Source organism: Melanerpes formicivorus, unplaced genomic scaffold, assembly GCF_026170545.1.
Source record: "Melanerpes formicivorus ecotype bairdi unplaced genomic scaffold, bMelFor1.0.p_v2 SCAF_40, whole genome shotgun sequence".
Classification (NCBI taxonomy): Eukaryota; Metazoa; Chordata; class Aves; order Piciformes; family Picidae; genus Melanerpes; species Melanerpes formicivorus.
In genome coordinates this window covers 3,182,696-3,206,780 of record NW_027142392.1, presented here as the reverse complement: position 1 = coordinate 3,206,780, position 24,085 = coordinate 3,182,696, and the positions used below count along the sequence as shown (strand labels likewise).

The window sequence follows — 24,085 nt, the reverse complement described above, 5'->3', positions numbered from 1 at the left end:
AGACAGGATAGAATGGAATGGAATGGAATGGAATGGAATGGAATGGAATGGAATGGAATAGAATAGAATAGAATAGAATAGAATAGAATAGAATAGAATAGAATAGAATAGAATAGAATAGACCAGACCAGGTTGGAAGAGACCTTCAAGATCATCGTGTCCAACCCATCAACCAATCCAACCCACCTAAACAACTAACCCATGGCACCAAGCACCCCATCAAGTCTCCTCCTGAACACCTCCAATGATGGTGACTCCACCACCTCCTTGGGCAGCCCATTCCAATGGGCAATCACTCTCTCTGTGTAGAACTTCTTCCTAACATCCAACCTAAACTTTCCCTGGCTCAACCTGAGACTGTGTCCTCTTGTTCTGGTACTGGCTGCCTGGGAGAAGATCTTCCAAGGAAACCATATCCTTTCTTAAGGAAAGAAAGGATTTCTTCCACACTATTTTTTGGCATGCATTTAAAGACTGATTTTCTTTCAGACAGGAATGTTGTATAAAGGGAGTTTATCAATGCCAAAATTCTTTGAACATAAATCCCCTGCAGGCAAATTAGACCTGGGACAAAAGGGAATGACTTTGTGAAAAGGAGCTCTTGCAAGTTTTGCTGTGGTCCTGCAGCCAGCTTGGGCGTAATGGGAAGACAGGAATCAAGGGAATGATGGGGTTTAGCTGCTGTAAGGTAAGAGAAGGATGCTTTCTGATTCTTGGGGGTTTTAAAATTACCTTTAATGGTAGCAGCTACTTTTCTGCTTTTAGAGACACCTTGATAGAAGAGTATTTACTTGGTGTGTTTATAAGCAGGACCAAGGAGGCACCAAGTCATGTTAACAGAACATTAAAACTAAAGAGACAAATTACCTACATAGGAAAGGACAAAGAATGCTGGCCTTGATACACAAGGTCTGTTCTGTTGACTAAACCTCTGCCTGCAAAGAGGAGCTGCCTCTCAGACACTGCATATTGGAACTTAAAAACTAGACACTGAAGCCTCTCAGCTACTATAAACACAAGGGAGGGAGCTGGAGTCTCACTCCAAGCTGAGAAGGTTTTATGCTTAACAAGTGCACAAAGGTGGCTCTTAATGAAGAGGTGAAGGAGATGCCCACATCCACACATGAGCTTCCACTCCTAGCTCACAAGGCTGGCACCATGTGCATGGAGACACTCTTGATTTCCTCTTCCAGTCCAAGTGGATACTCTTCCCTGCTCAGGGCAAACAGCTGAAATTCACCCCCCTGCTGATACCTAATATCACAGCTGCAACCTAGCTCTGATGTTACAGTTCAAGTCTCTCCCAAGCAAGGCCACTCTAGGTTTGTATCAATCCAGCTGAAACAGTAGATTGGGATGACAATGTCCATTACCAGTAAACAGCACTGACTGATGCAGATGAAGCAGGTTGCTTCTGCTAATTCTTTAGGTATTTACCTTTCTATTTTATAGAGACATCCCATTGCCAATAGCAATGCTTCTGAGTCTTTACTAATCTCAAGCAAACAAACAAAACATGGCTTTCCTGCTCATCAGTACTTCAACCTTTCCCAGCATTGAATTACATGAGCCCAGGTCAAGGATCAATTTATCCATTCATGTTTGGAAGCACTTTTCTGGAAGCATTAGCTCACTCAGCTCACTCAACTTCGTTGTTTACTTTTATGTCCAGAGAACATATTTATCACTTGCACAAATGTATTGGAGATGATCAAAAGCAGCCTCACTTCTGTTTAACTTCTCTGCCTTTGTTTCAATCTCCTCAATTTATTTGACTAACAGGCATTTAAAAGAACAATTTCTGCTCCAGTGCTTTTATTGTGCTTCTGTTTATTTCCCAGAGGCCCAAACACTTTGTGTGGGGAAGGTGGAGCACGTCTCAAAAGGCTGCTGGTTGTTATTCTTAAGAAGAACTTCTTATCCAAGGCAAGAGGCTGCCCTAACCATCAGCTGATTGCAGCCTCTTGTTATCTTCTGCTGTAATTTTGTAACCCATTGGCCTGATACAGCCACATGCTGGAATATTTTGTATTTTAGGCATGTGGCAGCAGAAAGTCTCCACAGAGAGAGTTTGGCTTTTGTTTTCCCTTCAGCCAGATTTCACCTTTCTTAGGCTGTCTTTAATCATGCAGAACTTATGCTAATTTCTGCCTGAAGAAAGGTCTCTAGCTAGTTATTGAATTTCCTGCAAGAAACCTACCTCATCTTCTGTGAGAGATGGATCTTCCTCTCGAGACTTGTAAGACATTGAACTAAGCCTCTGTAAAAAACATAAGAAAGGAAGAAGGGGGGAAAAAAAAGGCTCATTATCAGTCATCAGTGTGAAATCTATAAAATTCCCCTCCCATTACAACCAATACATTATTTTTTATGGTCATTTGCTCTCCAGTTCCATTTTCCATAGCTAATACCCCTAACTGACATAGCACATCTCTGGAGATAACAGCCTGGAGGTTAGGAGAGTTTTTTTTTGATGTGTCTGCTCTTGTCCTGACCTGAAAAAAGTAAAACTAATGTAATGGTTAAAACAAACTCTGCTTTGCTGTATCCCTGCACTTCTAATGAAGCAAGAAAGAGTCTACAAAGGCATTTGAGCAATAAAGTCAGCTGATGTGACACACTAGTTGGCCTTCCATGTGATTTTCAGATATGCTTTTAGGTGACCAAAGAACAATACTCAACTGGCACCTCCCTGATAACTCTTATCCTACATTCAGTGCTGCAAGGGAGGTGCCATATCCTCCTCCTCCTCCACAAAATGCAGCAGCCCTGCAGAGGTGCACTGCAGCACTGCCTCACAGCTGCTCAGGCCATGAACAAGGAAAGGACCACTGCAACCCATCCTGAGATGGGCAGCTCAGCCCTCAAAACATCTGGCTGGGCACAGTTCACATAGCAAAGTTCCTAAAGGATGGGGGCATGGTTTGGTATCAAGTCTAACTTCATGTAAAGTATCATGTAGAAATTAGAAGACAAAACTTTGGGGCAAAGCATTTTGCTCTTCCAAAAAATGTCTTGGGACCTTCCTGGCAACAAAGACCCCAGCTACCTCACAGGGGCCATCTGACTCCTCCACACTGGGGCCAGGAGGCTTTGCTGGACTCCACAGGGACTAAGAGGGAGCCTTCCAGCACTGTTTGTAATGGGCCATAGTTTGGAGTTTCACACAAACTGTCTGCCTAAAATACTTCAGACCTCCTGCAGTGCAGACCAAAGCAGAGTCAGTGGGTCAAATCGAGTACTACTTCCAAGCATGTACTAGATCATAGGATGTTAAGGGTTGGAAGAGACCTTCAAAGATCATTGTGTCCAACCCCCCTGACAGAGCAGGAGCATAAAATCCAGCACAGGTCACATAGGAACACATCCAGACAGTGCTGGGAAGGCTCCAGAGAAGGAGACTCCACAACCTCTCTGGACAGCCTGCTCCAGGGCTCTGGGAGCCTCACAGTGCAGAAGTTCCTCCTCATGCTGAGCTGGAACCTTCTGTGCTGCAGTTTCCATCCATTGCTCCTTGTCCTATTCCAGGGTGCAGCTGAGCAGAGCCTGTCCCCTCCCTCCTGCCCCCCAGCCCTCAGCTATTGATAGACATTGATCAGATCCCTCTCAGCCTTCTCCTCTCCAGACTGATCAGCCCCAGGGCTCTCAGCCTCTCCTCCCCAGGCAGCCTCCAGTCCCTTCAGCATCCTGGTGTTGTCTGCTGGTATCCAGGGAAAAAAATCCACTCTTGCAGAACTATTGTTTTTCCTTTGTTAAAGCTTTTTATCTTGATCTGCAAAGCACAGATCTCCCCACCAAGCAAAGTGATAATGATGGAAAGGTCTCATTGCAATAGCCACCACTGTGCTTTGTTTGATGAAGCATTGGTGGGTTTGTTCTTTCTGCAGAGAGGCAAAGCAAGCCGTGGTCTGCAGTCCTGCATCAGGGAAGACTGATGAAAGCAAAGTTATTTTAAAACCCCCTCCTGTCACCACCACCTCTCCTTTCCCACCAGATCTGCCCCTTTTCCACCCCACCCACCCCATTTTCCCCTTTTCCCCCTCAAACCCACAGCACCTGGGCTCTCTTGGAGTCTCCTCCCTCCCCAGGTGTGGATTCTTTGTCCTCCCCACCCACTCCCCTATTTAATGCCCCCAGGAAGGGCAGCAGTCCCAAGCTGAGCCCATCTGGGCTGGAGGATCCTCCTCTCATCACCGGTGAGTGCCCCTGGTGCACACTGGGTGCTGGTGGTGGTGACTACAAAGGCCGGGGGGCCTGGTGGCCCCCCGGTTGTTAGGGCCAACATTGATGACTGCTCCACTATCCTTCACGGGTGCTGGCTGGGGCTGAGGGTCTTGCCCCAGGCTCTGGTCTGGGTGCAGGAATGGCAGTGGTGCAGAAGGAGCTGTTTGGGCAGGGGTAGAAGGAGCAGCTCTGAGCTGGAGAGACGCTGCACTAACAGAAGAGACTGTGAAAAGTCCACAGCAGGAGAATCCAACACTCCACGGGCACTGCTGCTGCCCTCAGTTAGCTGCAAGCTAAAGACTGTCTCCACCAAGTGCTGCTCCGGGCACACCCACCCTGCCGGCGACACACAAGACTCGCTTTTCGTTCCCCACAGAAGCTCATTACAACAGATACTTTCCTATTTACATTTATCTTGGTGTTTTTACTTCTTGTAAATACCAAGCTTCAACCCCCTGGGGCACTTCTGAGGAAGACCCTGACCCCAAGCAATCTGAAGTCATCCTGCGGCTCCTGGGGCGCAGGGGGTGTACTTCCCACACACCTAACAGCTCTCTTACTTCCTTCTCACTGCCTGGAGGATGCCCTCTTTAACCTGTGCTTTGTTTACTCACAACTAAAAAGGAAAACCGAAAGAAAAATAAAGAGAAATGAGAAGTTCAAACTGACTTTGAGCCTTTATTAAATTCTGACCTTTCACTTCAGCAGCTCGGTTTAGTCTTTCTTGTTTGCAGGCTGTTTTTTATTGAGGAGTAAGTCACTGGTGTCATCCTTGCACATCAAAACAAACATGTGCTTGCAAAAACCCTTCAGTGAAGTTATTTTCTCCCCTCAGTGTGTCTATAAAGCACCACATGTCAGGGCCCCTGCTACAGTTTCCCACTCAAGTATTGACAAATACCCCAGGGTGTTGGCAATCCTGCTCTCCCCCCCTGGGACCCAGTGCTCTTTCTTATAAATGAGAAACCTTGTGATACATCAGGTTTGAAGGATATTGTCATCTTGGGGGAAGAACAAAACAAACACTTGCTCCTAAACATCTTGTAACTTTTGCTTGAAAGCTCAGCAGCAGCCACACAAGCAGTTTGTGTCCTTATTTGCCTTCCACTTTCCTTTTGTTCCTTGACAGAACTTGATTTTTTGCTCTTGGGCTAAGCTGCTGCTCCTGGCTGGGGCACTAGAACAAGGAGACCATTCTCCTCTGGTGGATTAGTAAGAGATGCTTTGCCCATCCTGAGGCTGCACAAGCCTGAAAGCAGATGGCAGCAGCCAGATGTGCACACAAGAAGCGTTTCCACCAGTTCTCACTCTGGAAAGCCCTGGGTGGAAAAGGAGCTCCCTAAATCCTCTGTTTAATTAAAAGGAAGAACCAAAGAAAAACTATTCTGCCTGTCTAGATTTGTTAGGCAAACTACACCCAAGTTTTCCCAGGTGATAGAGGCCTGTAAGAAGCCTCATGCTATTAAAGGTGTCTGTCTTCACCAAAACCTTCCAGATGATTTGGCTGGGCTCCAGCCAAGAACCAAGTTAATTAATTTTCACCCATTTATTGCCCATCTAGCTATTGAAAGTACTCTTTATCCTCTTCATGCTGTTATATGCTGGAATGATCTCTGGCTTGGTCCATCTAGTTCTCTCAAATCAGTGTGCTTCAGGATCGGGCATGGACTGGAGATCACTCTGGCTGCTTTCTCTTACAGGGTGGGACAGACAGCCCAGACATGGTCTGTTCTCTGCTGGCAGGTACAAGTCTGTTACACAAGTAGGCTCATGTCCCTTCTTTGTGTCCCAGTAAAGGAAAGCCTCTTTGTAGTGAGGGAGACTGTCATGACTACAAGAAAGACATTGAGGTGCTGGAGTGGGTCCAGAGAAGGGCAATGAAGCTGGTGAGGGGTGAGGAGCACCTGAGGGAACTGAGGTTGTTTAACTGAAGAAGAGGAGGCTGAGGAGAAACCTCACTCTCTACAGCTCCCTGAAAGGTGGAAGCCAGATGGGAGTTGGTCTCTTCTCCCTGATAACAAGTGATAGAATGAGAGGAAATGGTCTCAAGTTTAGGTTGGACATTAGAAGCAACTCCTTCACTGAAAGGGTTCTCAATCACAGGAACAGGCTCCCTAGGGAGGTGATTGAATCCCCATCCCCAGAGGCAGTCAAAAGAGGCAGAAATGTGATGCTGAGGGACATGGTTTAGCACCAGCCAAGGTAGAGTTATATAATGGCTGAGCTCAATGATGTTAAAGGTCTTTTCAAGCCAAACTATTCTCTGATTGTATGTCCTACAGCCTCTTTCTTTATCAAGGGCAGGGCAGAAAGTTGAAAAATTTGGGATACAGATGTCATGTCAAGCAAGGCAGCTAAGCAGCCTCACAAGAGAGGAGGCAAAAAGAGGCCCCCCCTGGAGTCTGTGGAACTCAAAAAGTGATCAAGAGAGGGCACGTTTCCATAAACACCTTGGTTTGGGCAGCCCCATCGCTGAAAGCAGGCATTGCCCTGCATTGTTTGAAGCGGCAAACTAGAGGGAGCAATGATCAGTGCAACAGAAAAACAGCCCCACGACCACCTCTCCACACAATGCCAACAATAATGACATTTATATATTCCATTAATTACCATTTCTAACTCTGCTGCAGCTGTAGCTCTCAAGGACAGGACAGGCGCTCGCTTCGATGCATAATGCATGTCCCTAGCAGCGAACGTGGGCATGATCTGATACTGCCAGAGCTTTAGCTCAGGATGGGCTTTAGCTCTGAATAAATTTTAATTAGACAAACACCTTTTTTATTCCCCCACCCCCCCTCAACCCCCCTTGGCACTTAGGGGACTGCGTGTGTCATCTCTTGATTAATCCTTCAAAACCTGAACCGTTTTAATCAATTCCCACTCCTGACACCATATACACAACGTGCTGGGGAGCTACAGAGCAGCAAATGCTTTTCCTTTGTATCAGTGCCTGGGAAATACAATGATTTTTCTGCAAGTCTTTTCACACCTGGTAGGAAGAATGTCACTGTTACAGATAGTTGTGGCCCTAAAAGTTTAATTAGAAGCTGCATGTGGCCTGAATTTTTTTTGGGGGGGGAGTGTTGGTGGATTATTGCTGACAGTTACATCTTAATGTCTTTGCTTAATGAGCTCATTCCTTGTAACAACATGCATGGAAGAGTGCAGATCACTTTTATATTATGAATAATCTTCAGTTTATTCACTTGGACTCTGCAAGTGCTTTGTAGGTTAAGTGGTTAAGCAGTTATTTAACAAGGCAATCTTTGCCAACCTGGTTGATTCTGTGACTCTGCTCTCTGCCCAGGTTACTGAAATACCTCAAATAAGATCATAGAAGATAGAAAGCTCATAGAATCAGCCAGGTTGGAAAGGACCTCAGCAGAGATCATCAAGTCCAACCTAATACCCAGCACCTCCTGACAACTAAACCATGTCTCCAAGAGCACAACAAGAAACAATATCTCAGCCCTGCTGTGGCCGTTCACAGGTTAATATTTACCTTGAAATGTCCCATCGCATCTTAAGGACTTTTTGGAACTGTTGAGCAATGTCTAACACATTTGACAGGCACCAAAATTCTTTTCATCTGCCCAAAGTCACAGTGCTTTCATTCACAATTAATAATAAGGTATCCAAACAAGCTCTGAAAAATGCAGACTCCCCAGTTTACCAAAACTCTGTGCAATGGTCTGAGAGCAACCTTAATATTAATACTGGTGAAAAAGTGAAAAGGGGGAAAGAGCTTGTTGAAAATATCATCACTCTGCTTTTCCAGGAGTGCACCACTTACTTGTCCCAAAGAATGAACTGCTGAGAAAATAGAACTTTTGGCCCTGACAGAAATCCACTGCTCTCATTAGGTGTGACATACAGAATTTGACAGATGTAAAAGCCTACAGCTGCAATCTCTCTCTCTCTCTGTCCCTCCCTCTCTCTCTCTCTGTCCCTCCCTCTCTCTCTCTCTGTCCCTCCCTCTCTCTCTCTCTGTCCCTCCCTCTCTCTCTCTCTGTCCCTCCCTCTCTCTCTCTCTCTGTCCCTCTCTCTCTCTCTCTCTGTCCCTCTCTCTCTCTCTGTCCCTCTCTCTCTCTGTCCCTCTCTCTCTGTCCCTCTCTCTCTCTGTCCCTCTCTCTCTCTCTCTCTGTCCCTCTCTCTCTCTCTCTGTCCCTCTCTCTCTCTCTGTCCCTCTCTCTCTGTCCCTCTCTCTCTCTCTGTCCCTCTCCCTCTCTCTCTGTCCCTCTCCCTCTCTCTGTCCCTCTCCCTCTCTCTCTCTCTCCCTCTCTCTCTCTCTCCCTCTCCCTCTGTCCCTCTCCCTCTCCCTCTGTCCCTCTCCCTCTCTCTGTCCCTCTCTCTCTCTCTCTGTCCCTCTCTCTCTCTCTCTGTCCCTCTCTCCTGCAGAGAGAGATGAGTGGATCTGAGTAGATGACTAACATTTGCACATCTAAGTTAATGTAGCCCAACAAAAGAAGCACATCTAAAGTTAGGCCTTCCAGCACAAACTTCCTTTATGCAAATTGAGGTTTAATTACAAAAAAAAAAAAACAGAAGGAGAGGATTCTGAACAAGATGAAGATGCTGACAGAGATAACTAGAGTAGCTCCCACAAGCATAATAGCACTAAACAATGCAGCAGAGGCCTCCAGTGCAATGTCTGGATAAGATTTGGGAAGAGCCCTATGAAGTACAAGCTGCAACAGTCCAAACTATCAGCTGCAAATCCTATAATGCTATATATATATAATCCTATATATATCCAGGCCTATAATGCAAAAAACTATACTGTATGTTGCCATATTCTCATATTTCAACCCTTGCTTGGTTTTCTCCTGGCTTTTTACAAATAATAGTGATAAATTAATTGATAATGGAATGGGGAATGGAATGAAACTGGAGGTGGGGAGATTCAGGCTGGATGTGAGGAGGTTCTTCACCATCAGAGTGGTGAAACCCTGGAATAGGTTGTCCAGGGAGGTGGTTGAGGCTCCATCCCTGGAGGTGTTTAAGCCCAGGCTGGATGAGGCTCTGTCCAGCCTGATCTAGTGTGGGGTGTCCCTGCCCATAGCAGGGGGGTTGGAACTAGATGATCCTTGTGGTCCCTTCCAACCCTGACTGATACTATGATACTATGATACTAGCCCTCTCCCACTCCTCTGTTGTGTGTCACTCTTTATCTGTTTGACAAGTGTTTGCGGCATTTACCTTCTCCGGTATGCTTGCTCCTTCTGTCACATCATCTCCTTCCACTTCTTTTTCTTGCACATTCTCATTTTCATCAAGAAGTTTCATGGGTACCGGTGGGGGCAGCTCATCCTCTACATCTGGTGTGTTGTCCAGAGGGCTTTCTGAATTAGCACTTTGGCGACTTTTTTTGTTCCGGTCAACAGATGCGTATTCTGCCGATTCAATCCTGCACTCGGCCGTCTGAGCCTGGCCTTCAGCAACCACCAGCAAAGCCTTTGATTTGCTGTTACAGCTCCCTTCCATGCTGGGTACTGCTCCAACATCTTTAATCTCCTTCACAGTCTCATACAAGCAGTCTTCAACGATGTTCTCCTGAGAGGAGCTGTCTTTCAAGACTTCATAAGGCCCTTCCATTCCAAGACCTTGATCATTTTCTGCATTCCTAGCTGAGATGATGGTTTCCATGGTAGTGTTAGGGGGAATACTGGGTAGTTCCCGGCTCTGGTGACATTTCACAGACTTGCCAAGACTATCCTGTGGATCTAGCAGATCAGAGACAGATGTCTGCACTTCATCATAAGGCTGGATACAGGCAGTTGTGCTGTCCTCTGAGAGTACTAGAGAAAATGATAAAGAGGAGTTTAAAACAATAAGGTTGGAGTATTTAAAACAACAAGGATTCAAAACAATGACTGTAAGAAGTGTGGTTTGGTAGTCTCTACATCACTTTGGTTTTATGTGCTATTGGAAAGGATAAATGATACTAATGCCTGGAAATGTCCAGTGGTTAAAGAGATTTCTGCACTTTATTGTTAAAGTACCTCTCACAAGACCTGAAATACTCTGTGCACCACCAAGTCACATTCACTTAGGGGATGGGTGCAGGTGTGCATGGATATTCAGCTGTACTCATACTAGACACAGACTGCTCAGTAGTTTGAGACAGGGAACACTGGTGAGAGGCCTCAAACCTTTAAAAAAAGCCTTCTTAGATTCTCCTCTTTTCTTCTCTTTCCAATTTCCTATGCCTTGGAATCAAAAAGGAAAGTGTTCTTCCTTCCTGCCTCCCTTTCCAGCTTGTTGACCATATTGGCCAAATTCTGATCTGAGCCACGCCTTGCTCAGCCTCACTGCAGGCTACACCAGCAGCTCCTCACTGGAGGGCTGTGCCATCCTTCTCTTAGTCTGGCAGCACATAATGTAGGTTGACAACCTACTAACGAGCCAGCCATATGCACAAGAGAGAAGACTAGACTTCAGAAAGTAGTGTCAGGCAGAACATGTTATTTTAAGTCCTGGAAGCAGGTCACACATTGCTGTGACTGCAGGGCATTAGGGACTGAAATCGATGGGACATCTTCTTTTACACACATGACAGCTGCCTGCATTCAGGGATGCACACAGGGCACATCCAGGCAGTACATGGTGTGTAACTTTACCTCACACCATTTCTTTGAGAACCCCCTTCTGCATAGCTTTACTTTTCTTAGTAGAGTTCCTATGGTAGTGTCTCAGCACAACCAACCTACTTGTCCATTCCCTTCAGTGTGTTTGACGTGATGACATAAAGTGTAATTGAAGCAATTGATAGCCTTGACTTGGTGGTTGGCATGGACACTGCTTTCTCTGGAGTTCAGGGCATGCAGACTCATGCAGTCAGCACCTGCTGGGAGCTGTACCCTGGCAGCACAACTCAGGATAGAACTGGAGGTATGAGACAAGAACTGCTGACTGAATGGGAGGTGGGAGAAGAAAATATCCTTCTCCATTCACGTGGCTCCTGCATGCAACTGGGGAGGAATAGGTGGAATGGGAGGAAGTGTCCTACTGCATCTTAACTAGGACTCAAGGTGCAGGGTGCCTGCAGACTTCCTGAGAAACATCAGGAACTGGCCTGGAGGAGCCAAAACACATTTCCCCCTGTCTGGTGATTGCTCTCAGGGATTTCTGTGCTGTGCAGAGGCACTGCCACAGGCTCCAGAGAACACCTACCCTCTTCAGCCTGGAGGGGGATAATCAGAAGTAAGGAGAGCTCACATTTCTGTGCTCCTGTGCTTATGGGTAGTGACACAGAAGAGGCTGGTATAGATAAACACAGTGGGGCCAGGTTTGGCAAAGTCAAAGACCAACATCTGATGCTGCTGCTTTCATAACCCTGGCCCTGCTCAAAAGTCTATCCGGAAGAACAGAAGACAGAACTATTAACAATAAGAACACATAAAGCATTAATAAGAAGTTAAAGCCCTTTGGTTCTTGTTATTCAGAAGGGTTGTTATGCAGAGGCTGAGGTGAGAAATATCAGACAGTCTGAAAACTGTCTGCTGCTTGACAGCCCACCTTTTAGCAGCAGCTTTGACAGCTGCATGTGCGACGGCTTGTGGCAATGAGAAATGCTTCCCTTCTGCAGGGCTCCACACACCAACACATGCAAAAAGCCAATGGGCAGGAGCAGCAATTAGCTGCAGAACCAAAGCTGATGAATTGATTTGGATTCTTGTCTATGAGGAGTAAAGATTGAATAGCTTGGTCTCTGGCTGCACAATGAGATGAGGAGGTAGGAGAGATGAGGAGGTAGGAGATGAGGAGGGTAGCTCATGGTGCTCGTACCTGGTATGGAGACAACAGTTGGCTCCCAGCAGCTCTGAGCTGAGACTGAAATTATTTTTAGGTGTAGCTTAGTAAAATATTTTCCAGTGATACCTAATTATGAATAATTTTGAGTGTTCAGCAAAGACTAAGGAGGAAAAGGAAACCCATTTCTGTTGCCTGTTTTCTGAAACACAAACTACAAGCAATGGGACAGCACAAGACTATGACCCAAAGCTGTAGTCACTGAAGAAAGACTTGAAATATTTCCACAGCCTCCAGGAATGAAGCTCTGAGGTACAAATGCATCTTCTGCTCACATCCCAACTCTGTCTGCCTGAAGATTAGAGAATGCCAGTCTTTGCCTGATGGCCTGGTCAGTCTGCAGGTGTTGTTTGGTGGCACATCTCTAGTGTTGCCTGGTGTGGAAAACTGCAGCCAGAACTGGTGCAGGGCTGAGCCAGAGCACACCTGGCAGGTAAGTGGAGATGTAGCCTAAACCACCAACATTTCCATGGGATGGGCTACTGACTTCCCAGCAAGACGTGCACAGGGCATTTTTTTACCTTGATTCAACCTTGTGGGAATTATATCCTGTGCAAAGAGGACTGAGAGTTCTGCCTGCCCCACCACTGCCCTAGGACATGGCAGCTGACATAGGGTCAGACCTCCAGAGGTGAGCAGAGGGAAATGCTGCCTATTCAGACCGATGGCATGGCTGTGTGCTTGGAAAGCTGGCAGCCAGAAACCTTAGACTCAAGGGTCCCACATGTGCAGCTAAGGTGGGAGTGTGAGAAAAAGAGGACTGTGGTGCTGCTGATCCCATGTGCAGGGGCTGAGCTACTCACCCTCGCCGTTGCTGAGTGCCCCATTCTGGTCACTGCTTGGAGGGGGCTCTGTAGCTGAGCTTGTGATTGAGTGGCTGAACACCTCCTTGTCAGAAGGCTGCAACACAAGTGAGTGAGATCTAATCACCACTGGATCTGAGTCAATGTTTGTATAGACAGGTGATGAAATTCATTCTGCACTTGGGAGCTCTGACTCACAGGTATTATTGGCGGGAGAGTCAAACCATGTGCACTTGCATCAGAGATTTAGGTGCCTGTGTTTACAGATGTCAAAACTTAGGGAATCATAGAATGGTTTGGGTTGGAAGGGACCTTAAAGACCATTTAATTCCAATCCCCTGCCATTAGCAGGGACACCTCCTGCTAGACCCAGCTGCTCAAGGCTCCATCCAGTCTGGCCTGGAATACTTCCAGGCTTGGACCCTCCACAACTGCTCTGAGCAACCTGTTCCAATGCCTCACCACTCTCATGGGGAAGAATTTCCTCCTGATGTCTAATCTAAATCTAAGCTTCTTCCAGTATGAAGCCATTACCTCTCATCCTGTCACTCCATGCCTTTGTAACAAGTCTCTCCACAGCTCTCCTATAGGCCCTTCAAGCACTGGAAGTATGCCCTAAGGTCTTCCTGGAACCTTCTCTTCTCTAGACTGAACAACCCCAACTCTCTCAGCCTGTCTTCACAGGAGAGGTGCTGCAGCCCTTGAATCATCTTTGTGGCCCTCATCTGGACCCACTCTGTATAAATGCCAGTATGTCCAAGGTGATCTCCCTTACAGCCTTGGTGATAACAGACATTGCCATAGCTCCAACCCGTGAGAAGACAGCAGCTGACAAAGGGCGCACTGTGCTTGTGCTGCAAGCAGCACTGAAAGGCAGGAGACCTAGAGCACAGCAGTGGCTGAAAGAGTATCAGAAAGTGCACATTATCAAGGTCTACACAAGTTCTTCTCTTTCTGTCCTACAGCTTTTAGTACCTGAGCTGTTTCCCAGTCTGCAGTATTTTGCAAGGAGCGTGGTACAAACCAGCCACAAGACAGACAAGCTGCCAGAAAGAAATACTTACGACGTTCATGAGGTTTTCATGATCTCCATTCTGATGTTTGGCCTTCTTCTCCCTTAACAAAAAAAGTGTATGAACTGTTAGTACAGTTTATGCTAATACATGAATCACAGAATGGTTTAGGTTTGGAAGGGACCTTAAAGATCATATAGTTCAAGCTACCCTGCCATGTACAGGGACACCTCCTACTAGATCAGGTTGCTCAAGGCCCTGTGCAACCTGGACTTGAACACTTCCAGGGTTGGTGAGACCCTAACTGGGGAATTCCTGAAACTCTGTCAGTAAAAAGTCTTTATAAGAGAACTAGAAAAGGCACACAAAATCCAGCCTACTCCCACTCAGGATGCTACTAAGAATTAATAATAAACAAACACAACACTGTTTGTCCTTCACAGCAGAAGAAAAACATAAATCAGATTGTAGAATTAAAAGAACTGTTCAAACTCAAGCTTGCTCTGAAAACAGACTTTGTACTGTACTTTTTACAGCTCTGGACCTAGGTCCTCAGTATTTCTTGCTAACTAGTTGTGAGTGAAGATAATTTCAACCCCTGTGCTATCTGACTCAAGACCAGTTACTGCCTGCTAAGCTCCTGAGCCTTACCTGTTGCAGCTGGAGCAGAGGAAGATAAGGAAAGTGAGGAACAGGAGTGTTGTCATGGCTGCCAAACTTCCCCACAGGATGATGTGGACTTGTCCACTGCCTAAGAAACCACCCTTCAGCCCCATGGTAGCAGGAGCTGGTGTCACTTGGGAAGGAAGAGGTTATTCTTTGGAGAAGGCTGGCATCTGTGCTGCATGCACCTTCCGTTTCTGCGGGAAGACAAACACCATTAGAAGCTGATATCAGTTCTGAAGACAGTGAATCTGACAGCTACAATTCTAGGAGGAGAGATTTTCAAACCCAGATCTTACAGGAAAACCATGACAGTCTCAAGTATGAGCCAGCCAGGCAAACAGATTTTCAGCTGCATTTCTGATGGTGCCACAGAACAAACCCTGTCAAATATTAACACAAGTTGTTACCTATCTACGATTTCAGCCCAGAGAAAAGGCAGCACAAGATCTCTGAGCTTCTATTTTGAGGAAGAAGTTTATAAATCCACTCTGAGGGACAGAACAGTCTATTCTGCAGGGGTTTGTTAACTTCATTGAAAGGCAAACTTTCAAAAGCAGCTACAACTTCTGCAAAGTTAACAAGCCAAAAGGAGAGCTGCAGAATATGTTCACCTCCTTCCCTCTCAACATCTTGTGCCTGCATGTGATTCAGTGCTTAGAGCACAGTGATCAAGAAGATGGTAAGTCTTTGACAGGAGTACTGCAAGAAACTTTCCTTGCTGCCCATCAGATCTAATCTTATTCCTGTGTGAAATGCTTCTTCTCTTAACAGTTTGTCTGGAGAGTCTCTTTTTTTGCCTCTCTTCACCTATGTCTAACTAAAGAGAAAAGTAGACAGAGTGGTCTGTATGGAGAAGAGAAGGTGTCATGGATTGAGTGACTCTGATACAGCCCTGCCTCTTTTCTATTTGGAAGCAAAACTCAGGTTATTTCTACACTGGGCCAAAGTTACATCACTGGCTGTGAAATGGAGAGACCTCCAAGAGACACAGAACTGGATGTAGTCAGGAAACAACATGAAATGGTGCAATGCCTGCAAAGACTGGGTGGTTTCCTGCAGAGGTGATGAACTGTTGGGGAACACTAGAGAGCCCAGGGCTCTGGCTGCCTTAGCTCCAAACCTTTGTTAAATGTTTTGAATAGCAAGCATTTTTCTGTTCAATTTTTACTTTTAATGAATTTTCAAGGACATCTTTTGCCCTCTTAAAGCTTTTACAATTTGTTCTTAAAAGACCTTCTACCTTTTTTTTTTCTCCCCCTCATTCTTTTTCCTTCCTTGGGAAAGGAAAAAATAAAGGATAAAATGAAAATGAAATGTAGGGGAGGGGAAAAAAACCACCACATGACAACTGAATCAAACCTTTTCTCAGCATGTTTGTTGTCTTCTCTTCCTTAGTTTTCCCAAGAAATAAATAAGGAAAGATAAACCAAAAGAGAATGGATATGAAAAAGAATATTTTTTCCCTCTCTCTTTTTTTTCCCTCTTCTTCAAATATTGGGCAAAGAAAAAGATTAAAAAGTCAAAAGAATAGGGCTTTCAAAACATTGGTGTGATGGTGGTTCCCACCCCCCTTAAAATAGAATCATGTTTGCTTTCTTTAAAAGCAGATACAGAGTTGTCTTGAAAGATATAATTTCAATCATTTCTACTACTAAGTTTATGATTTTATACCTAAACTCTTCTCAGGAGACACAATAATACCCCAGAATCTAATATGGTAGGAAAAGCTATTTTTTTATGCTACACATGTAACTCTTAAGGCTGCTGGCCTTTAAATAATGGTGATATTTGAGCTAAGGAAAGCTAAGGACACATGGGGAGCAGCCCCATAGAAAAGCGGCATCTTTGAAGACTTCAGTACAGAGTTAAGAAGTGTTGGGATGAGCAGAAGTGGATGGAGTTGAGGATGAGGTTAAAAAGAAGTGAGATCAGAGGGAGAGATTCAAGGGAGACCTACATGTCAATGTCAGGAGTGAAGTGCAAGACTGCAGCTAGACGTGAGACATCCCACCAGGCAGAAGCCAAATGGAGCAAAGAGAATGACCAAGGACAGAAGTTAATGTGCAGCAAAAGAGCAAAGATTCAGAGACCAAAGCTTTGACTGTAAGTTGAGAGGTCAGAAAAGGTTGGAAAAGTACAGTGGCACTTGAACCAGTGGAAGGTAACTCCTGGAGACATCAGTTGCCTCTGCAAGCAGAAACGAGCAATAAACTGGAACAGACTGATAACAGATGAAACCCTGTGTGAGGGAAGCTGAGCAGGAAAGATGTGACCAGTGACTCATCTTAGCTCCTTGAGTGGCAAGAGCTTGGCATAAATGCTAGAGGACCTAGGTGCTGCACAGCATACAGGACAACCAGAAGTAACACAATATAGAAAAAGCAAGCCTACATCCACCCTCTGTGGCCCTTTCCCACCAAGAGCCATCAGAGGGCTTACTCCTACTGTTTAATTCCCCCCAAATGAAGTGGCTGAAACAGCATTCACTTGGGCTGATGCCTTTAACAGAGGAGAGCTCCTGAAGTACTTGAAGCTGGACGAGCACCTGTCAGCTTGCCCTGGCCAGCCTTGGGCAGAAAGTTGGCAGAGAGAGCACTGAACATACAACTGTCTGGACTCTCTGCTTTCACTTGGTGAATACCTGGTCACTAAAATGTGTACCTAACAGGATGGATTTTAGAACTGCTGTAGAGGCTAGCATCGAGGAGAAACTTATTTGCAATCATAACTATGGAAGAGCAAGCAGCTAACTTCAAAAGCTCTTAGCTGAAATGGTTAACTCTGCTTTTACGAGAAAAAAAGTGATATTGTGCTGCCCTCTGGTGAATGTCTCCATTCTGGGACAGGGATTTGTGGCTCTTGCCAGGGTGAGCTGAATGCAAACCCTGCTGCTAAAGATGGAGCTCAGGTGGGGCCTTTCATCTGCTGGGCTTTAAAAAAGTCCTGCCTCCACCCTTGAAAGACTACCAGACTTGTATAGTTTAACCTTGCAGAGCTACATCACTGAGACAGAGCAACAGGCAGTTGAACTCATTTTTGGGTTTTTTTCATATGGGTTGATCTTTTTAAGATGAAGGTTTCTTTTGTCATACCCATTCCACAGAAATCTCCACACGAGTTGCTTGTGACACTGAACACCAAAAATGAGCAAGATAGACAGGTCTGGAATACCTGGTTATTTCATCCAAGGCAAAACACAAAGCATGGTTCATCTTTCAAAGCCATTGGCAGCTCAGAAAAAGAATCCTTGTAACTACATGCCAAAAAGAAAGGGACCTGAGGGTGCTGATTGACAGCTGCCTAAACATGAGCCAGCAGTGTGCCCAGGTGGCCAAGAAGGCCAATGGCATCCTGGCCTGCATTAGGAATAGTATGGCCAGCAGGAGCAGGGAAGTCATTGTGCCCCTGTACTCAGCACTGGTTAGGCTGCACCTTGAGTACTGTGTCCACTGGGCCCCTCAGTTTAAGAAGGACATTGAGACACTTAAATGTGTCCAGAGAAGGACAACAAGGCTGGGGAGAGGCCTCGAGCACAGCCCTGTGAGGAGAGGCTGAGGGAGCTGGGGTTGTTTATTCTGGAGAAGAGGAGGCTCAGGGGAGACCTTATTGCTGTCTACAACTACCTGAAGGGAGGTTGTAGCCAGGAGGGAGTTGGTCTCTTCTCTCAAGCAACCAGCACCAGAATGAGAGGACGCAGTCTCAAGCTGCACCAGGGGAAGTTTAGGCTGGAGGTGAGGAGAAAGTTCTTCACAGAGAGAGTTGTTTGTCATTGGAATGTGCTGCCCAGGGAGGTGGTGGAGTCACCATCCCTGGAGGTGTTCAAGAGGGGATTGGATGTGGCACTTGGTGCCATGGTTTAGTCATGAGGTCTGTGGTGACAGGTTGGACTCGATGATCTTGGAGGTCTCTTCCAACCTTGGTGATTCTGTGATACATACAAAATAGCTCCTTCCTGTGGCACCTTCCTCTTCAGTTTTAGACACGGACATGTGCCATTAGTGGAACCTATATGGCAAGTAACACCTGTAGCCAGTTCTTCAAAATTGCACTGAAATTCACAATGACTTTTGTAGTTTCAAAAGGATGGGTAACTCAGTGCATGCCCTCTGCTTTCACAGTGAATCTTGTGTTATCTTCCTTAGAGCTGCTGCAGGGAGTGAGCAGAGCTGAGGCGGTTCAGCCCCAGCCAGTGATGATGGGAGTGTCAGATGTGCAATGGCAAATTTGTTACCAAACTAAAGGGTAAAGAAAAAAGCCATTAAAAAAAAAATGGGGTGAAGCAGTTTTGTGCATAGGATGTAGGCTGCAAATTTAGGGAGCACATGGTATGACAATTGCAGCTAGTGAGGAAAAGCCTAGACTGGGATCTGAACTCCTTCGAAGCCTGGGAATGGACAGATGAAGCATGCTTTGAGTTCCAGATCTGTGCTGTGTTTTCTCAGCAAAGATCCCCCCAAGCTTACAGGGAAAGGCATAGGAGATGTGCTCTGTGAGAGGTGTACACTGTGGCCCAGGAGACCTGGCAGGAGATGGCAGTGTGTCCCTCTCCCACCTTCCCCACGGCTTCTGGGTTTTACAACCCTTCATTCATGTCCTGGTGCAAACCACACTCAGCCCACATTTTCCAGAGGGGAAAGAGTGGGAAAAGCCAACAGCTTCACCTCTCTGCTTTTCTCACTGAATTATAGATGGAGTGCAGGCAAGGGAAGAAATTGTTCTGACAACTGAGGGACTTTGAATGTGATAAGCCAAACACAACAGGACAGGATTGATTCGGGGAGGGCTGTGGGACTGCAGCTCCCTGTCCTGGGCTGTCAGGCCAGATTCAGCTATTGGGGCACTGCCCAGCAGCTCACATGCTCACCTCTGCTGAGCTTCAGTTACAGGGCTCCTTCTAAGGCTGCTCCACCTCCTGTGGCCCTCTCCTCCTTCCCATCCCTCCTCCTGTTCCCAGCATCTTCTAAACTGCAGAACAGATCAGTCAGATCACCTGGTTCAGAAGACCCCCTCCAACCCAACAGTGCAGAGGGAGAGAGCAGAGCAGGGAAGAGGGTTGTGATTTTAAAAGGAGATTGTTATTGGTCTGGTAGCCAGCCCCAAGTGAGCTGACTTAAACCAGAAATGGTGAAGTGCAGGGTATGTGGAAACATGAACTGAGACAGGAGCTGAGAAGTATGAAACTAACATTTTCTTGTCTACATCCAGCTGCAATCAGTGTGATTCAAACACAAAACCAACAGAAACTTTGGGCTACAACAAGCAGAAAGCATCAGAAACAGTCCTACAGGTGTGAGCAACATCTGTGAATGTTGATCCTTTGATCTTTTGTTCCTCTAGGTATGAAAGCAGACTTCCTCTATAAAAACAGACTTCCTCTATGAAGCTGGAGTCCTACAGGACATCTAATGAGGTCCTGTTACCTTACTCCCTCTTCGGAAAACTCCCTCTGAAACTTCAGATCCAGCTCAGGCATCAGCAGGTGTGGTGTATGTCCAGTTGCATAAACACTGAGCACATCCCTTGTATGTAGCACCCTCAGACCATCCTAAAGAAAACACCTGATGGAAGACAATCCACTGACACTACTCCTGCACCAAGAAGAGTCCACACCAAACTACAAGCACTTGATTTAGAAGGAGGACATGGCAGATGCACTACACATGCATGGGAACACCATTTATGCTCCTGCCACAAGCACTATAGTGAACTGGGTTGAAATGAGTTTCAAGCACCCTTCCTTCACCCAAACACACCTGCTCTAAGCTCTTCATTTTACATTGAAACTGGTTTCTAACCTTTTCCACCATGTGAACTCACCATGCTTTAACAGCAGAGCAGCCGGAGGCAGTTTGCCATAGCTTGCCACAGGTGGTGGATTCCTGACAGTATAACCTGATAATGGTGTTACACCCAAGTTTGGTGGCACCATCAGAGCTGCATTTGTCCCTGGCTGGGCAGAATACTCGAGCCAAACTTTTCACAGGTATCTCTCACTGCAAGTCAGGTCCTGGTTTGGAGCCTGCCTACAAAAGTTGAGGGGTGTTGTGCTCTGAGCATTAAGGTTACATCTATCCCAGTAAATTGAACATGTTGGGGATAACTGTCCTGTACTGCAGCCAGGTGGCATGGTACACCCCAAGCCCATACTGTTAAACTTTATAATGCTCCAGAGAATGGTGGTTGTACCCAAGTTGTCTTCTAAGTCCTGACTGGACTGATAGGGTGTTTGGTTGCATGGTTTAGTTGATTAGGTGGTGTTGGATGATAGGTTGGACACGATGATCTTGAGGGTCTCTTCCAACATGGTTTATTCTATTCTATTCTAAATCCTGAGCTGTGCCTGGGATTAGTTGGGATAAGAAAAAAAACAAATCAAACCAAAACAAAAATTTACTGAAGCCAACATTATGCTTCAGGCTCTTTCTAACCTAATAAAACTAGATCTTTCATATCTCAGGCAGACTCTGGGAACAGTAGGGCCTTTTGGCCTCAGTCCCCAAGTGCTAGAGCTCCTTCTCTCAATACTCCAATCCTTCTCTCAATACTCCAATCCTTTTCTCAATACTCCAATCCTTGTCTCAATACTCCACCACAGGACATGCCCAGCTTTCTACCCACTCCAGCTCCTGTTACCAGCTCCTGTCTCGCACCCAGTTCCCAGTTCTGTTTGCTGGCTAGGGAAATCAACTCTGCTATAGGTAACAAAACCTATATTATGATAGCAAACCAGCAATATAGTTTCATAGTTTCATAGTTTCATTCAGGGTTGGAAGGGACCACAAGGATCATCTAGTTCCAACCCCCCTGCCATGGGCAGGGACACCCCACACTAGATCAGGCTGGACAGAGCCTCATCCAGCCTGCTCTTAAACACCCCCAGGGACGGGGCCTCGACCACCTCCCTGGACAACCCATTCCAGGGTTTCACCACTCTCATGGTGAAGAACCTCCTCCTCACATCCAGCCTGAATCTCCCCACCTCCAGCTTCATTCCATTCCCCCTAGTCCTATCACTACCTGAGATCCTGAGAAGTCCTTCCCCAGCCTTCCTGTAGGCCCCCTTCAGATACTGGAAGGCAACAATTAGGTCTCCTCGGAGCCTTCTCTTCTGCAGACTGAACAGCCCCAACTCCTTCAGTCTGTCCTCATAGGAGAGGTGCTCCAGCCCTCTGATCATCCTCGTGGCCCTTCTCTGGACACGTTCCAGCACCTCCACATCCCTCTTGTAATAGGGGCTCCAGAACTGGACACAGTACTCCAGGTGGGGTCTCACCAGGGCTGAGTAGAGGGGGAGGATCACCTCCCTCGACCTGCTAGCCACACTTCTCCTGATGCAGCCCAGGATCTGATTGGCTTTGCGGGCTGCAAGTGCACACTGAGAGCTCATGTTGAGCTTTTTGTCCACCAGCACCCCCAAGTCACTCTCCTCAGGGCTACCCTCCAGCCAGTCACTGCCCAGCCTGTATTTGTGCCTGGGATTGCCTCGACCCAGATGCAGGACCCTGCACTTGCTCTTATTGAACTTCATGAGGTTGGCCTGTGCCCACCTCTCCAGCCTGTCAAGGTCCCTCTGGATGGCCTCCCTTCCCTCCAGCGTGTCTGCTGCACCACACAGCTTGGTGTCATCAGCAAACTTGCTGAGGGTGCACTCAATGCCACTGTCCATGTCCCCCACAAAGATGTTGAATAAGACAGGTCCCAGGACTGATCCCTGAGGGACTCCACTTGTCACTGGCCTCCACTGGGACATGGAGCCATTGACAGCCACTCTTTGGGTGCGACCATCAAGCCAGTTCCTTATCCATCTAGTGGTCCACCCATCAAACCCATGTGTCACCAGTTTGGAGACCAGGATGTGGTGTGGGACAGTGTCAAAGGCTTTGCTCAGGTCCAGGTAAACGACATCAGTTGCTCGCCCCTCATCTATTAATTTTGTCACCTAATGTCACCAATATGCACATATGAGTGCCTAACAAAGTGCAAAAATGTTGAGCTGTTACTATAAAGAGAATATTCAGATAATTTTCAGGCATTAAAATAGATGATACTATGGAATAGCCTGAATACACAGACATTATCCATGCTTTACATTGGTGCAGTTAAATGCTTTTGGAGACAACAGCCAACAGGACTGCTGCCTGGACAGAGGTCCTGCTTAGCAGACCCCCCTCCTAATCCCACAGGCTCATTAGAATCAAGATTGTGAAGTTTCTTCAAATGCACTGTAAAAATCTGCAAGAGTGATTTGTGTTACTCTTTCTGCATCTGGATGGCCTTGTTTTGGCTTCTAGCTGTTCATATGTAGATTCAGTACTGAACTACACAAACCTTAAGGCCAATGTCACCTTTCTCTTTCAGGGTTCCTGTGCACCAAGTCAGGACAAATCTTTCCCTACAACAGGTTAAAGCTCTCCTGCTGCAGTTGTGCTCTATGCTGTTTGGCCTGGCAGCACCCATTGAACAAGAGCAGTTAAAGACAGACATGTCTTATTCCAAGCACTGACAAACAGCTGCAGGAGACCAGATGTGCACATAATTAAGTCCTGGTCCAGAAACCCCAGTGCTGGAAGAAATTACTGACAAGGGCTGCTGCAGTTGCAGGCTGTCAGACCAGCCTTGCAGACACCATGTGTACTGTAAGCCTTCAAAATGGTTCATGTTTCTGCTTTGTGAAGCAGCAGAATAATGAGGTTCTGATCTAATTCCCCACTGTATCTACTTTTTCCAGGAATCATAGCTGGCTTATCAAAGGATGTGCGTGCTCCATAATGCAAAACCAGATCTAAGACAAAGCCAAACAGTCCCAAACCACCGGTCACTTTTAACCCCTTCTAAGTCTCCTAGAGAGAAACCAAGTCACTGTGAAACCATCTCTCTGTGGCATTCCAGGAAAGTTGAAAAAGGCCTTTGCAGCATCACAGGCTGATCCACACTGCATTCTACATTCATACACCAATCAACTAATTCATGCCTTGCCAACAACGTCACCTCAAGGTCAACGTATTCAAAGTTGACCTGACATCTCCTTCCATGCTTTTCTCTCTGCTCCTACTGGAATTTTAGTAATTCCACACGAGCCTGCATTGCAGGCTGCCTTCTCCTCCTCAGACAGACATTTAGAAAACTGGGAAGAACCAGGAAAATTGTATTAACAAGTAAGTGTGTGAATTCACGCTTCAAGGTGGCAGAACAGTTCCTATTACAATGGTGTTGAATTTTAGAACATAAGAGCAAAGCTTCCTAGCAGGCTGTAAAACTAGCCTTTCAAAGGAATGTGAGCATAATTGCATGTGAAGATGATTATGTCCCAGTGAAACACAGCCTGTATCCTGGGGTTAACACATGTGCATAATTATGCACCGAACTTGTCACACAGCTAGCACATTCACTTGCCACATTCACGAGGGCTTGCTGTGCATAAGCCAACCGCTCACAAATCTCTGCCAAAGCTATCTTCCATCAGAGCTCAGGTCCTGAGCAAACAGGGGTTTAACCCAATAACTCCAAGCTGACCAATTCATTGCACCGTGGGTAACCATGTTAGCCTCATTTCACTCCCAGCAGCAC

The 24,085-nt window shown here is 46.3% G+C and overlaps 1 protein-coding gene across 9 annotated transcripts in view; it reads right to left on the bottom strand.

The window, feature by feature from the left end:
• The window catches only part of PAG1 (phosphoprotein membrane anchor with glycosphingolipid microdomains 1), a 123,637-nt gene that overhangs the window by 9,461 nt on the left and 90,091 nt on the right, over positions 1-24,085 (bottom strand). For 8 of the 9 annotated variants that reach the window (XM_068158566.1, XM_068158561.1, XM_068158567.1 and 5 more), the window contains 5 exons: positions 14,504-14,712; positions 13,904-13,955; positions 12,840-12,936; positions 9,424-10,022; positions 2,201-2,260 (listed from right to left, as the gene is read on the bottom strand). In XM_068158566.1, coding sequence (XP_068014667.1) covers positions 2,201-2,260; positions 9,424-10,022; positions 12,840-12,936; positions 13,904-13,955; positions 14,504-14,628 — 933 coding nt within the window. In that variant the 5' untranslated portion in view covers positions 14,629-14,712. Of the gene's footprint in view, positions 1-2,200; positions 2,261-9,423; positions 10,023-12,839; positions 12,937-13,903; positions 13,956-14,503; positions 14,713-14,814; positions 14,867-24,085 lie in introns of those variants that run through there. The other variant, XM_068158570.1, reaches the window with a different exon arrangement.